At 43.5% G+C, this 13,751-nt stretch overlaps 1 protein-coding gene across 4 annotated transcripts in view; it reads right to left on the bottom strand.

Moving 5' to 3' along the window:
- EIF4E3 (eukaryotic translation initiation factor 4E family member 3) overlaps positions 1-13,751 on the bottom strand; it is a 73,273-nt gene that overhangs the window by 18,435 nt on the left and 41,087 nt on the right. For all 4 annotated transcript variants that reach the window (XM_086366783.1, XM_086366784.1, XM_086366785.1 and 1 more), the window contains exon 2: positions 6,344-6,416. Coding sequence is in view for 2 of the 4 variants with exons in the window: in XM_086366785.1 (XP_086222911.1) it covers positions 6,344-6,416 (73 nt within the window). In the remaining 2 variants the exon portion in view is untranslated. The remainder of the gene's footprint in view (positions 1-6,343; positions 6,417-13,751) is intronic.

Raw genomic sequence — 13,751 nt, 5'->3', positions numbered from 1 at the left:
CACTAAAGACTGTGCTAAGGTGTGTGACTTTACACTAAGGACTGTGCTAAGGTGTGTGACTTTAGAAGTTTCCCTGAAAACGCAAATGGACAACTGATTTTGTTAGTCTTGGCAAATCTGAGAGGAGGAGATTACAGCCCGAGAAGATACAGTAAAAGACTTTACTCTGACCTATGTACTTATTCAAGCCCATGTTTGCATGATTGTGCATGAACCCAAAATGAGAGTGAAGGATGTGGTACCTTCATTAAAAACAGCCCCATTAAAGTCCACAGCACAAAGTCAGTCTGTTTCCTTACTGCAAACCTCACCCAGTGTGTGGACTACTCCTCAAGCATGTGTGATGGAGAAAGCGCTGGAGGGAGGAAGCCAGCATCACACAGTTCCTTGTACCCTGCCCGCCCTTTCCTGTGCAAGTAAAAGCGCTGTTTCCCCGGAAGCTGGAGAATTCCTGGTCATGTTCTCCGTAACACACTTTTATTTTTGTTGAAACATCTATGTTTTATCATTGATAGAACCTTGCAAATAGATTCCAAAAGCCTGTAGACTTAGAATTAATTCTAACTGGCCTGCAAACAGTAGAACTAAGCACAATATTTATTTAAAATGATGGGTTTTTTTTTTTCCCAAAAGACTTAATGATAACTGGAAGAGAGGTAGGGAAGTCCAGCATCATTTATTCAGTCAACATGTGTGGCCATCAGTGAGGGGCAGGGCGCTGTGATGAGTCTCAGGGGTGGTTAGAGTCACTAGACAATAGTGTCCACTTGATAAATCCCCAACCTATTAGTTCTGATTGAAGCAATTATGCTCCTCCTCACAGTTTTTTGCCAAATAGATCATCAGTCATTGCCAGGAAAATTGGTAAATTTCCTCCTCAGTTTTTTACTGTACGTTCTGAAGGAAAAAAAAAAAAAAAGAGAGAATAAACTTGAAAATACTTGAGAAGAAAAAATGCCCCATGGTGACAGACAACGTGGTGTACCAGAAAAAAATGAAAAATCTAGCAAATACACCTCCAAAGGAAAAAAAAACCCAAATCCACAATTTCTTCTGAGGGTCACAGCATATAAATCTTGGAAAGTATCTTTAAACAAACATTTTCATTCCTTAGGTAATTCTAATTGGCTGGGGCTTGTATCCCACCAACTGAATCAATGGTGTTTATGGAAAGGGCAGACAGAGCCCAGAAGAAAGAAGGCAGCTATAGAGAGCTTAATGGATGTTTTTAAATCACAGCAGACACAACAGGCTGAAAGCAAAGTGCTTCTGACTTGGGAAAGCTAGGTACTTGAGAGAGAAATGGGTTTTGCCTTGAATTCCAAAGGGCCTGACTTAGAGTGAGAACCAAAGTTTGGAGGACTGTTGGGGAGTAAGGAAGATGAAGGCTAGGATCAGGGCAATTTCCCACCATGCAGGAAGTCAAAGAATGAAAAACAAAATCTGAATTAGCGAGCTAATGAGGTTCACACATTGAGAGGAACAGAGAAAAGTTGTGCTAAGTCAGACATGACTGAAGCGACTTAGCACGCACATATATTCTTATGAAGACCTTCAGCTTACAATAAACAGTGCTGGATGTTCATTTACGGAAGAAATGTGAAGTTTCTGTTTCCTTTAAATTTAAGCAAAATGTCCATCAATTTACAGGACCGCTGGGTAGGACATAGAACAAGACACGTGTGGCAACACCCTGTAAGGTGATACACCTTTAAGGTGCTGCCATACCCTTGGACTGCAAGGGGATCAAACCAGTCCATCCTAAAGAAAACCAACCATGAATATTCATTGGAAGGACTGATGCTGAAGCTGAAGTCCCAATACTTTGGCCACCTGATGCAAAGAGCTGACTCACTGGAAAACACCCTGACGCTGGGAAAGACTGAAGACAAAAGGAGAAGGGGGCAGCAGAGGATCAGATGGTTAGATAGCATCACTGACTCAATGGACATGAATTTAAGCAAACTCTGGGAGATGGTGAAGGACAAGGAAGCCTCATGTGCTGCAGTCCATGGGGTCGTAAAGAGTCAGACACGACTGAGCAACTAACAAGAGAGTGGGTTAGAATGCTGTACAGGAATGGGTTTTCAGGGCTGAAATTTTGGTAGCAACAGAGCCCTCCCCTGCAAACTGCTTCTGGCTGGTAGCTCTCTCCCATCAAGCTTGTTTAGAAGCTCTCTTCTATTCTGTGCTGCATCCGTTTAGGACATAAAAACACAGGAGAAATGTGGAAAATTTGGAAATGTTTACACAAGAGTAAAAGGAATCAATAGGCTGTCTGGAAAACACATCTAAATGAAACATGGAATTTTCCAAGAAAAGCCGTAAAGTAGGAAATAAATTTAACTCTAAGCAGAGGGCATTATTGTTGGCTGTAATCAGAGTGTCCTTAGCAAGGGTCACCGGGCCGGCTGGAGGCACAGGCCTCATCCATCTACTCCTCGGTCAGGGAGGAGCAAAAGCAAAAGGGTGGACCTAGAGGAGGAGGGGCTTCCGGTCCCAGAGACACAGCATGACGGGCTGTTTCCACCATAGGTTTTGGGCCACTAACCTCCCAGACTCAGTCCCTCCAGCTAATCAATAGGGATGACAATTCCTCCTCTCCCTCCATCTGCATCCCTGATTTGCTGAGGGCCTCAAAGTACAACAAGACATACTACGTCCTTACAGAAAGCAGTCAATAATAACACAGGATACTTACATTGCATCTAAACACGCATGAAGGAAAAACAGACGTAATTAGGGGATGTACATTTGTTAGTACTGGCAGAGTGAATAGTCAAGAATAAACCTACCATTGCAGAACAAAAAGAGAGTAGGGAAAAAGCATATTTGCAAATGCTTTTAAAATCAGCACCCAGGCTAGTTCTCAAATACCAAAAACTATTCACCGATATTTAGGATACAGGCGGAAATCCCCAAACCTGTGGATAAGCTAAACATGTCTTCCTTAAGTAGAGGTATTTGCAGTGGTGTAATCCGGGGAATAATTGCCTGAAATCATCTAGAAGCAGTGGTGCACAGAATTTAAAACATGACTGAGAGTCAGAAAGACACAGGCACCCCAGTGTTCATTGTGACACTATACGCACAACAGCCAGGACATGGAAACAAGCTAAATGCCCATCGATGGAGGGCTGGACGAGGGAGACGCTGTACACATATACAGTGCGATATTACTCAGCCACAAAAAATCGAAAGAAAAAAATAAGATTGTGCCATCTGCAGAGACATGAATGGGACTGTCAGAGAGTGAAGTAAGTCAGAAAGAGAACAACAAATGTTGTATATTAACGTATTTACGTGGAATCTAGAAAAAATGATACAGATGAACCTATCTGCAAAGCAGAAATAGAAACACAGATGTACAGAACAAATGCATGGACACCAAGTGGGGAAAGGGGACAGGGTGGGATGACCTGGGAGGCTGGGACTGACACCTATCGACTACTATGTGTAAAATGGATAACTAAGGATAACGTACTGTATAGCACAGGGAACTCTACTCAACGCTCTGTGGTGACCTAAATGGGAAGGAAATCCAAAAAAGACGTTATATGTATACATATAGCTCACTCACTGTGCTGTACAGCAGAAACCAACACAACATTGTAAAACAACTATACAGCAATACAATTAAAAAAAATGATTGTGGAAAGTACAAGAAGATGTTCCAAAAGAAACTGATACATAACGGCAGATGAATTTATTATTATCATCACGCACTTACTATGTGTTTTTAAGTCCTATGCCATTTCATTCTCACAAACTGATGATACAACTTGTATCAGATTATCCCCATCTTAGAGATAAGTAAACAGATACAGAGAAGCAAAACAACTTGCCCAAGCTACTAAGTGGAAGATATGCAATACTAACCCAGGCAATGTGACCACCCTACACCTCAGCCCACATCCTCCCTGGTCAGCTGATGAAGTTAAAGGGTAGAATTATCCGGGTCTACTTTTATTACAAGTGTTGGCTTTTGTAAAAGCTGTTGACAGGTGAGGGCTTATGAAGTGCCAAGCACTACTAAGAGCTATGCAATCTCACTTAATCCCTTATTCAACCTTAGGGAGCAGAACTGCTATTATCTATGTCAGTTTTACAGATGAGGAAATGGAGGGGGACACACACATCAGGCATACGACAGAGCTTCCTGACCCCTTAGGGCAGAGTTACATCATCACCCCACTGTGCTGAAGGAGCTTCTCCTAATCACTTTACTGTGAAACTTTAATACCACCGAAAGACTATGTATCTGTACACGTACTGTATGCATATCTGTGCTTAATATATGAAAACAGTACAATCATTTTTTCCTTACCAAGAATCAGTTTTTGCCCCCATTGAGAATGTGTGACAAACAGCTTAATGGATCCTTATGCGAGCAGTCTGCTGTGACTCAGGTAACTGGTTCATTTATTAATTCCTCATTCACTCATTTGATCCTTCAGTATTTATGAAGTGAAAGGAATCAGACACAACACACAATACTGTGTGATTCCATTTATATGAGGTTCAATAAAAGACAAAACCAAGGCATGGTGACAGAAATGTGAGTAGTGATTGCTTCTGTAAAGAAGGATCAGAAGGAAAGGGCATGAAGGAATTTTAAGGCAGGATGAAAATTTTTTATCTTGATCCTAGTGATAGTTCATGCTTGTGTATCTTTGCCAAAATTTATCAAACTGTACACGTCAGAAACCTGCTAAATTATATCCCAATAAAGTTTATTTGCAAGTATTTCCTAGTATGTGCTGGCCTGGGAAATTTAAATTGGTCCCTAAAGGTCCTAAGTCACTTGCTGCCAGATATCAAGGTTCAACCAACGCTCTGTTGTCTTCAAGCAGGGTCAGGGAAACAAACTGATCCCTCAGTGTGCCCGTACCAACGTCTTCCTGGAATCCCAGGCAGAGTTCTGATGATCCAATGTCATAATAGTGTGGAAAAAGTCTAAAGAGGACCTCAGAAAAAAAAAATAATAATAAAACCAGCGGGATCTAAGAACTTCTACATGAGGACAGGTTTAGAATCAAGTGCTCGGAGGTTTACACAGCGGCACTGCGGAGAAGTACCAAGGCCCATAATGTCACCACAGGGAGAAGGGAGGGGAGCCTTTCCCAGACTCTGAGAGCATCTGTCCCTCTGGACGGTGGCCCACGTGCTGCCGTGTGACACTGCTTGTACTTGGCACTGGTTATTTACAGCAGCTCTGTTATCCTGCTTTCCACATGCTTATGTCATTTTCTCAACCAGATCAGAAACGGCCTACAGTTGCGACTGTGTTTTTACACCCCGCTTAGGGTCTTCTGTGGCTGGCGAGGCACTTACAATCAGATTCCTGAGCCCTAAATTTTCTGAACCAGATAGACGGAGAAGCATCTGAATATAGGATCCTTGTGCTACTGTGAGAGGTTGCCAGAGAGACACAGTCTAAACGCCAATCTATTGAAATTTCTAAGACATTAAAAGATTTAGGGGCAGAACGCACAAATGACTTAAACTGGGCCTTCTAGAAAATTCAGGACATATAGTCAATGCAAGTATGAAGTGGGCCTAAAAGCCTTATTTTGTGTTCAACAATGTATTAAACTAGAAAAGGGAGAGAAACGATAGAATTTTCCTTGGAACAAAACAGTAATGTGATCAACTAAATAAACCAGTTTTTTTTCTTTTTTTTTTTTTAATGTTCACCCTAAGTGTTGGATAGAGAACGAACTAAGAGATCTAAGAGCCCACATTTGCTGAGAGCCCACAGTGTGCCAGGTTTCCCGTGAAACCTGGTAAAGACATCATCTTGCTCAGTCCTCACAAACCCCTATGGAGGCAGGTGCTACCACGACACCAGTTTCACAGCAATTAAAGGGCTGATACTCGCCCAACTCAGGACGATGGAATTCGAACGTGGAAGTAGGAAACAGGTCTGACACCTTCCACGTTGTTGCTCAACACTGTCCCGTCCTCCCACCATGACCCGTGACCCTTCTTATGACAGCCCTGCAAGTGGGTGCCAGCGCCTCTCACTGATGGCAAACAGAGCCCGGGGGGGAACGGCTGAGCTGGTGTTTGAATGCGACACAGCCTGATACCTTCAAAACAATGCCAGGGACTGCTGTTCGTGAGGGTCTGGGAAACACTGAAGTAGAGATAACATCCTATAGGTCACCAAGAGAAGCGTAGTGTGATCAGCTGCCTCTGGGGCAGACATGGCTGAGGGAAGCTCTGCTGGAATGAACCTGAGGGCTGAGGCCAGGGCAGTCAGGGTGGGCGCTGCTAGCTCAGCAGCAGGTCTCAGGCTGGACAAGAAAGCTTCCCCAAGCAGCAGGTTTCTTGGCCTTACCTGTACTGTCTGTACTGTGTAGATCTTCTTCAGATTTGATGCGCACTCAGCTGCTGTGGCACCAGGGAGGGACCTAGGCAAACAGAAGCCAGAGAGCAAAGAAACAAGGAAAACAAGGGGTCAGTGTTCATGAAACATACCACAGTGTTATGTCTGCAGGTCTGCACACCAACCGGGTCTGAAACCGCAGAAGCAGACACGTCTGGGATGCTAGTTAGAATTTAAAATGTGGAACTCCTACTCTGTCAAGTCAGGTGCTTGCTTCTCCTAAAAACAAGCATATTTACCCTGTGGAAATTTAATAGGAAAAGTGGAAATGTAAGTGAGAAAGGTATTCGAAGCCTTAAAATCACAGTCTAAAAAATACTAAAATAACCGTGTAATAACCAAGCCTTTTTTGTCGAGGACTTTGAACGGGAAACGGGGCCTGTTGTATAGATGACAATGAGAGTGAGTGGTCCTGATCAGGTTACGTGTTTGAAAAACTCCTTAGTCCCCTGGTGGTAAATATTCATGAACTCTTAAGAAACGGGCTGACCTTTTGCCAACGTTAAGAAAATATGGTTACTAAAAGTCACTCCGACTTTTTGTTTCACCTGAATTTGCATGTTTCCAAAATACTTTTCAGCTATCTTCTCCGGCTCATGTAATTAGCTCTGGTGAACTCTGCAGTCGGAATACATTAATCTTTAGTTTGCCATATGTTCCACTAGATGGCAACACACTACAGGCTTACTCACCAGAGGAGCCGTCCACTACCGGCTTTACCCAGCACCGTGTCCTGGGTCAGGGCTAACAGCACACGTGCTCATCTATTTGCAGAAGTGAAGCCTCTCCAACCCGGCCATCTTTCCTTTCTCCCTACACTGAATTAGCAGGTCTTGCTCAGGAAAGTTCGGGTCCAGCTACATTATGCCTAAGATTTAAAAATTCAAGTAATGCACCACAGCCCCATGTCTGATTGTTGGTAAGAACTAAGTCTTGTGGTGAGGAGCACGCACTGGTTCCCAGCTGACCCATGAGAGTCTGGAACCTGTAAAAAGAATGCTCTTTACCAGTGCTGACCCTCTGACAGGGACTTCAAGATGCTGAACTTCCCAGCTAGAAATGTGCCCCGAACTGACCCAGCTCAAAGGTGCAGGGGATGGCAGAGCAGAGGGTCCCGCCCAGCTATGGGGTGAGCACCAGGCACCAAGGGGCCAAGGTCTGAAGACGACAGTCCAGGAACTATGGGCCAATGATACGGACCTGGGTGTCAAACCTGATACAAAAAACATACTTCTGGACACAGCTCCCTAGCCTGGAGGTCAGAAGGAAGTACAGTTACAGACGTGTGGGGGCGAACAAGGGACCCTGGTGAACAGGTAGAGCCCATTAAATAAATCTTCCCCAAAGTACCAGGTGTGCGACTCTTTTCTAGTTATCATGAGTGTGTTGGACATTGTGTTTGACAAAAGCAAAGCTACAATAACCACCATGATCGCATTTTGCTGCCAGACTGGAAGCCTAAGATAGCCGTGTTGTTACTACACTACACTAGACTACAGTGTAGTGAAGAGAGAGGACTCGATCAGCACCTGCAGCAGCGGTGCCAGGCCCACAATGCCTCCGTCTATCTGCGCTGCTCAAGGAACTGAAGGACTGACTCAGATAAACACTGAATTGCTATTTAACACAAACTTTAGGCTTCCTCAATGTGCTTAGCGATGTGGGAGATGCACGTTCGATTTCCTGTGTCAGGAAGATTCCCCTGGAGAAGGAAATGGCAACCCACTCCAGTATTCTTGCCTGGAAAATCCCATGGACAGAAGAGCCTGGCGGGTTACAGTCCATGGGGTCATAAAGAGTCAGACACCACTGAAGTGACTTAGCACACACACGTGCTGTTTGAGGCTTAAATTACAAAAGAACTGGGTGAAACACTTAAAAACAAAACCCAAACTTTAATCTTTTTTGAACAGATTTCCCCATGAACAATCTATCACTTTTACAGGAAAATTTACTGGCATTTATTCTAACAATGACTTTTCTTCCTTTGAAGAGTTTAGTTTAGTCTCCACCAACTATTCCCAGCAAATATATCCCTGACTGCCCAAGGCACAGAGCAGATCACATACAAGTTCTGTCCTTAATGGGGTATGGGGAAAAAGTGAAGGTCCAAAGGTAGGAAAATGTACCTAGCTTTTTCTTCATTTTTAAAACTGTGCATTTTGAATTTTTGCTAACTTCTAAAGTTATCATTCAATTTATGATGGTTTAGAACAAGTTATAATTTGAGTGTTCACCTCGTACAGCATGATGTCAATTTAAGCAAATACAACATGAGGATATCACTATTTAACCTAGAAAAAAATATCACTGGTAAACCTTTGCTTTATCTTTCTCTTTTAAAATGCCTCTGTCTCCACGTTCTGGTCTTTTATTCATATTCTAGAACAGGAGACAATTACACAAAGCTCCACTGCTCAAGTTTTTCAAAGAAATCTAATTTCTAGAGTCTGAGAAAGGCTACAGCATGAGACGACAGGGCAGCGCTTCTCAGGGCGTGACGACGATGTCAGGGGCTGGGGTGTGCGGACTGAACTCCCGCTTATATGCTAATAAGCAAGTCACCTTCACTACAGTGCCGAATTCCCACCAATGTACTTAGATGTCATCCTTACTTGTCACCATCTTACAGGTGAGCTGCCCAGTGCCTGCAGAGGTTTGGTAATGTGCCCCAAGCCACAAAAACCTCATCTGAATACAGGTAACCTGAGATTTCCTGCTCTTTACACTCTCACTGCTAAACTGTCCAGTTAATACCATCTACACACTTATATTTTTAATGGAATTTCACAAATGACTCTTGGTGTGTTCCCATCAAGGCTGTTTTTGTGGAATGCTATAATACTTTTAATACAAGACTGTGTCCATATTACTTTCTTAGAATAGTCTCTGCAATAGAGCAAGGTAGAGAAGGTCCTCGCTAAAAGCAGTAGGATCATGAGCAACAAAAGCTCTATTCTGATTAATATCTCAAGGTGCTGATGCATTGGTCCTTGAAAGGAAAAGTGTCAGCTTCTATGGAAGATGAGTTTTCTAATTTCTAAATGAAGGAGGTCAGATTCTCTGATTTTCAATGTTCTTTCCAGCTGCTGGACAGTTTTATGAATACCCAGGTGTCAAAGTAAGAAAACAATGCTTCTGATAGTAGTGAATTGGCTTAGCCAGTATAAGAAAACTCATTCTTCTGTAAGCCAAATTTGATCCGGACAGTCACAAGAAAGACTACACCTCATGCCTGAACCTCAGCTATCTTTAACAAGCAATACTGGGCCAAATATCCACAGAACTGATCTTAAAAAGGCCAGCTGGCCAAGATGTATAAGTGATCTGCCTTGTAAACAGGTTAATCTGTACTGGACTTGCTGATTCCAAATTGAACTGGAAGCTGTGCCATCCAGAGTTACTGTTTCTTTAAGCAGCAGTTGCCGGGGGTTCCTGGCACAGCCTCAGCCCAGCCCGCACCTTCTCTTTCCACTTCCTCTGACAGACAGTTGCAGCAACTGGAAGGGAAGTGTTTGTAGTGGATTTCAATGAAACTTTTTTTTTTCTTTCTTTTTTTTTTTTTTACTGCTATCACACTTATAGTACATTCTCACATCTTAAAACAAATCTTTTTACTTTATTCATGTTACAAAAACCCAAACCTCTCAACAGAACCCTAACCCAAACCCCTCTCTGCAGACCAAGGGTGCTCATCTAAGGGTTATGTGGCCTCTGGAAAGAAAGGTTTTTGGCAACATCCAGAGACATTTCTGGCTTTTACAATGGGGAGGGTGCTACTGGCCCTGGGTGGGTAAGAGCCAGGACTGCTCTGGACTCTCCCATGGTGGACAGGACAGCCCCCGCAACGAAGCATGATCAGGTCCAAACTGTCAAGAGTCCATGCTGAGAAACCCTGCCACGGACATAAAAGAAACAGCCTGAGAAGACGTAATTTGTTCAATCAACAAAGATTCACTGCACACCTCTTTTAGCTAATGGGGGTACGACAGTGATCAATCTAGACAAAGTCCTTGTCCTCATGGTGTGTGTGTTCTAGAACTAGGCACCCTGCCTCTCTGAATTCCCCAGATATCTGAAGGCAAAGAAATAATATTTAGATACTTTTTTGCAGGGAGGGAGCTGGGAGGCAGGAAGTGGGAGAAAAAGTTGAGAAAGAAATATACACATTGACTATTTCCATTTCTAGAAGGCCATACAGCCAAAGCTGTGGAAAATCACAGAACCAAGGAGTCAGGACCTATTTTCATTCTTTAAATACTACATCTGCCTCCCACAGTACACAGCTGGAGCTGAGAATGCAGCAATGGAACAGTAAATGTCTCCTGGATGGATCAGGTCAAGGAGTCTGAATTGTTTAACTAGAAGTTTCCCTTGTGATTTAATGACAGTAATGTAATAACGGCTTCCTGTTATTGAGCCTGTGCTATATGACAGGGCTTTGCATATATAGATCTCTATTCCTTATAGCAATCCTGCCAGGGTACTGGTACCACTGTCTCCATGTACAGAGTTCAAAACTGAGCATGTTGTTAAGTAGCAGAGCTGGGTTCCTCTCCTGGTCTCTCTGGCTCTGATGCCCAGAATCTTCCTCTTGGATGAGTCTGCTCCTCAGTAAAAAACATGCAGTCACTGTCAACACTGGTGGTCACAGGTGACACATCCTAGGGCAATCCCCTCTCAGCCCTTCTTAGATGACCTGCTCCCTCCTTGGGCCCACCCACTGCTATAGCCCGTGATCCTCTCCTCCGTCACCACCCATCAAGCCACACTGCTGGGAGGGGGGAGAATCAGAGACACATGACAGGGATCGATGTTACCAGGATCCCTGGCCACAATGATATCCCCAAATGGGAATCAAGGAACATAATTCAGGAGGAACACATCTGCAGGTCATCATTTTAAGATAATTTGCCAAACAAGAGTCACACTGGCCTGCAGCACGAAGGCAGGAAAGCAGAGGGGTTTGAAGTCGACAGGTCTGAGTTCCCAGCTCTGCCACCCACCAGCCGTGTGATGAGCCTGACTCTTCCGAACCTCGCTTCCCATTTCCGAGGAACATGGGCTCTACCCCTCACCGCTTCTCTACTTAGACTACACGAGTGAATGCACATGAAGTACTTCCACAGCGCCCAGTATCTCAGAAGCAGTGGTTGCTGTCACCACCACCAGCAGCAGAAGAGGAACAGAGGAGGAAGCGAACAGAGGAGGAAGCAATCAGAGCTGAGAGACAGCAAGTGCATTTTCTCATCTGTGGGTCAGAGAGCAAAAATCCCAAGAACTCTGCGAAAGTTACACAGAGCCTAGAACCTCCTGGATCCATCCTTAGAAAAGAAAGCCCATAGGGTGCCAGTCTTTCTGGGCTTAAGGCCACAGCTTCCGTGAGCTGCTTCCACTTGGACCTGGTGAATCCGGAAGCTGATGGTCAAGGCAGAGTGGGAAGGAATGCTTCCAGGTCTGCCAAATAGATGATTAGTAAAAGATGTCAGGGGAACCCTTGAACTTCCAAAATGCCCAAATCCAGCTTTATATTACTCCTGTGTCTCTTCAACTTAATGACAGAATAACAACATATGCATCTTAAGTTTCTCTATGTGAAATCAGTTAAAATCCATCCCCATTTGGGGAGTTAGGAGAAGGCAGGAAGTTTGGTAAGTTGGACCAACTATTCTACTTAAGTGGCTTCCAGGCACATAACTATCATTTACATGCAAAAATGTAATGTGCTATTTACAAGTCATCTTTATGTACTCATTAAAGCAGGTCCCTGAGAATCTCCACAAGTCAGAACTCATTTAGTTCAACTGAAGTCTGAGACACTTCAAAGCATTTTTAACCTTTCTTACTCCAGAGATACTTACTGCACTCCCAGTAGGTAAAAAGACCACACATCATGTGCCATGTGTATGCACCATTAATTAAGCAGTATTTATTAATTAAATTCTTAATTAAATAATGGTTACAGCCCCACTTTGCAGATAAGCAAACTAAATCTGAGAGCAGTAACTTGCCCAGAGACTCTTGGCTGACTAGTGGCAGGGTTGATACCAGAACCAAGGGTCCCTGGCAACCTGGCTCTTTGTCACTAACCTAAACTGATCACTTCTGGCACGATCCCTACTCTGCTTGGTGCTGTGAACACAACTCTGGACCAAATACATTCTCAATTCTCCTGCATGTTGCAACCCTCAATCCCGACCTGCCAACAATCCAAATGTGCTTTCTCCTAAACCCCACCTGGCTGCTGCAGGCTCAGCTCAGAAATAAAATTCATGCAGACAGATGAACTTACTCTCTTTGTAAGTACTTAAGGAAATGATGTGAACCATTGCCTAGCTAGCTCTCAGTGGAGCACAGCACCCCTTACCAGGGACCTAGATTCCTGGAGATGCTTCCAATAAAGGAAAGAAGCTAGAAAGGTTTCCCCAAACCCTGCCCACATCCATGCCACTTAAACTGTAGTCTCTCAGCCAGCAGCATCACCCAGGAGTTTGTTAGAGCTTCAGAGTCTCCAGGCCCCACTTGACACCGACTGAATCCCAGGGGATTTGTCTGTATAAGTTTGAGGTTTCTTGACTTACATCACCTAAAGCAAATCACCACAAGAAATGGGAAATAAAATCTAATGAACTCTGTATATGTATGGTTCATTCACTTTGCTGTACAGCAACATTATAAAGCAACTACATCCAAACAAAATTCTTTTAAACTAAATCAACTACAGACAGCATCATCAGAAAAATAAAAAAAAAATCACTGGGAAAAAAATGCATCTATGAAAATAATGATATTTTTTCAATCATCCAAAGAGATGATTAAGACATGTTTATCATTAAAATGTGAAGGACAATCCTATAAAAGCACTTAAATATGAGTTTTAGGTGGGACTCTCTTCTTTTTCTCTGTCAATTTTGAAACAGGGAGTCCTTGGCTTATGTATTTCCTGTTACACTGGCCCCCAGTTTCCTTATTTGAGAAGTCCAGCCCAGCTCCCATATCTAAAGCTATGGACAGGGGAGAACTGTTTGCCATTCATGGTTCATACTCACAGGGAAGCAGTGTTCAGTGGAGTGAGGGATGCTGGTGCTTGGGGTCACACAGTCCTTACTCCAAACCCTGTTTCTGTTCTACGTTAGCTTTGTGACCTCAGGTAAGTTACTTCTCTGGGCCTAAAGCATATCCTATGCAAAATGTTGCTGTACTGCCCACTCCAGTATCGTGAGGACTCCGTGAATAACTACATACAGCTCCAGTCATTTGCCCATTGCACCGAATAAACAGGAGTAAATATTAATTGGTTAAAGTGACAAACAAGGTGTTTAAAGCTTTACGTATGGTACAGGACAGCCAAGTTATGGAA

Source organism: Bos grunniens, chromosome 22 (assembly GCF_055505025.1).
Source record: "Bos grunniens cultivar Pamir isolate PY7600 chromosome 22, Bosgru_T2T1.0, whole genome shotgun sequence".
NCBI lineage: Eukaryota > Metazoa > Chordata > Mammalia > Artiodactyla > Bovidae > Bos > Bos grunniens.
The sequence above is the reverse complement of the archived record's forward strand: the minus strand, read 5'-3'. Positions and strand labels throughout refer to the sequence as shown.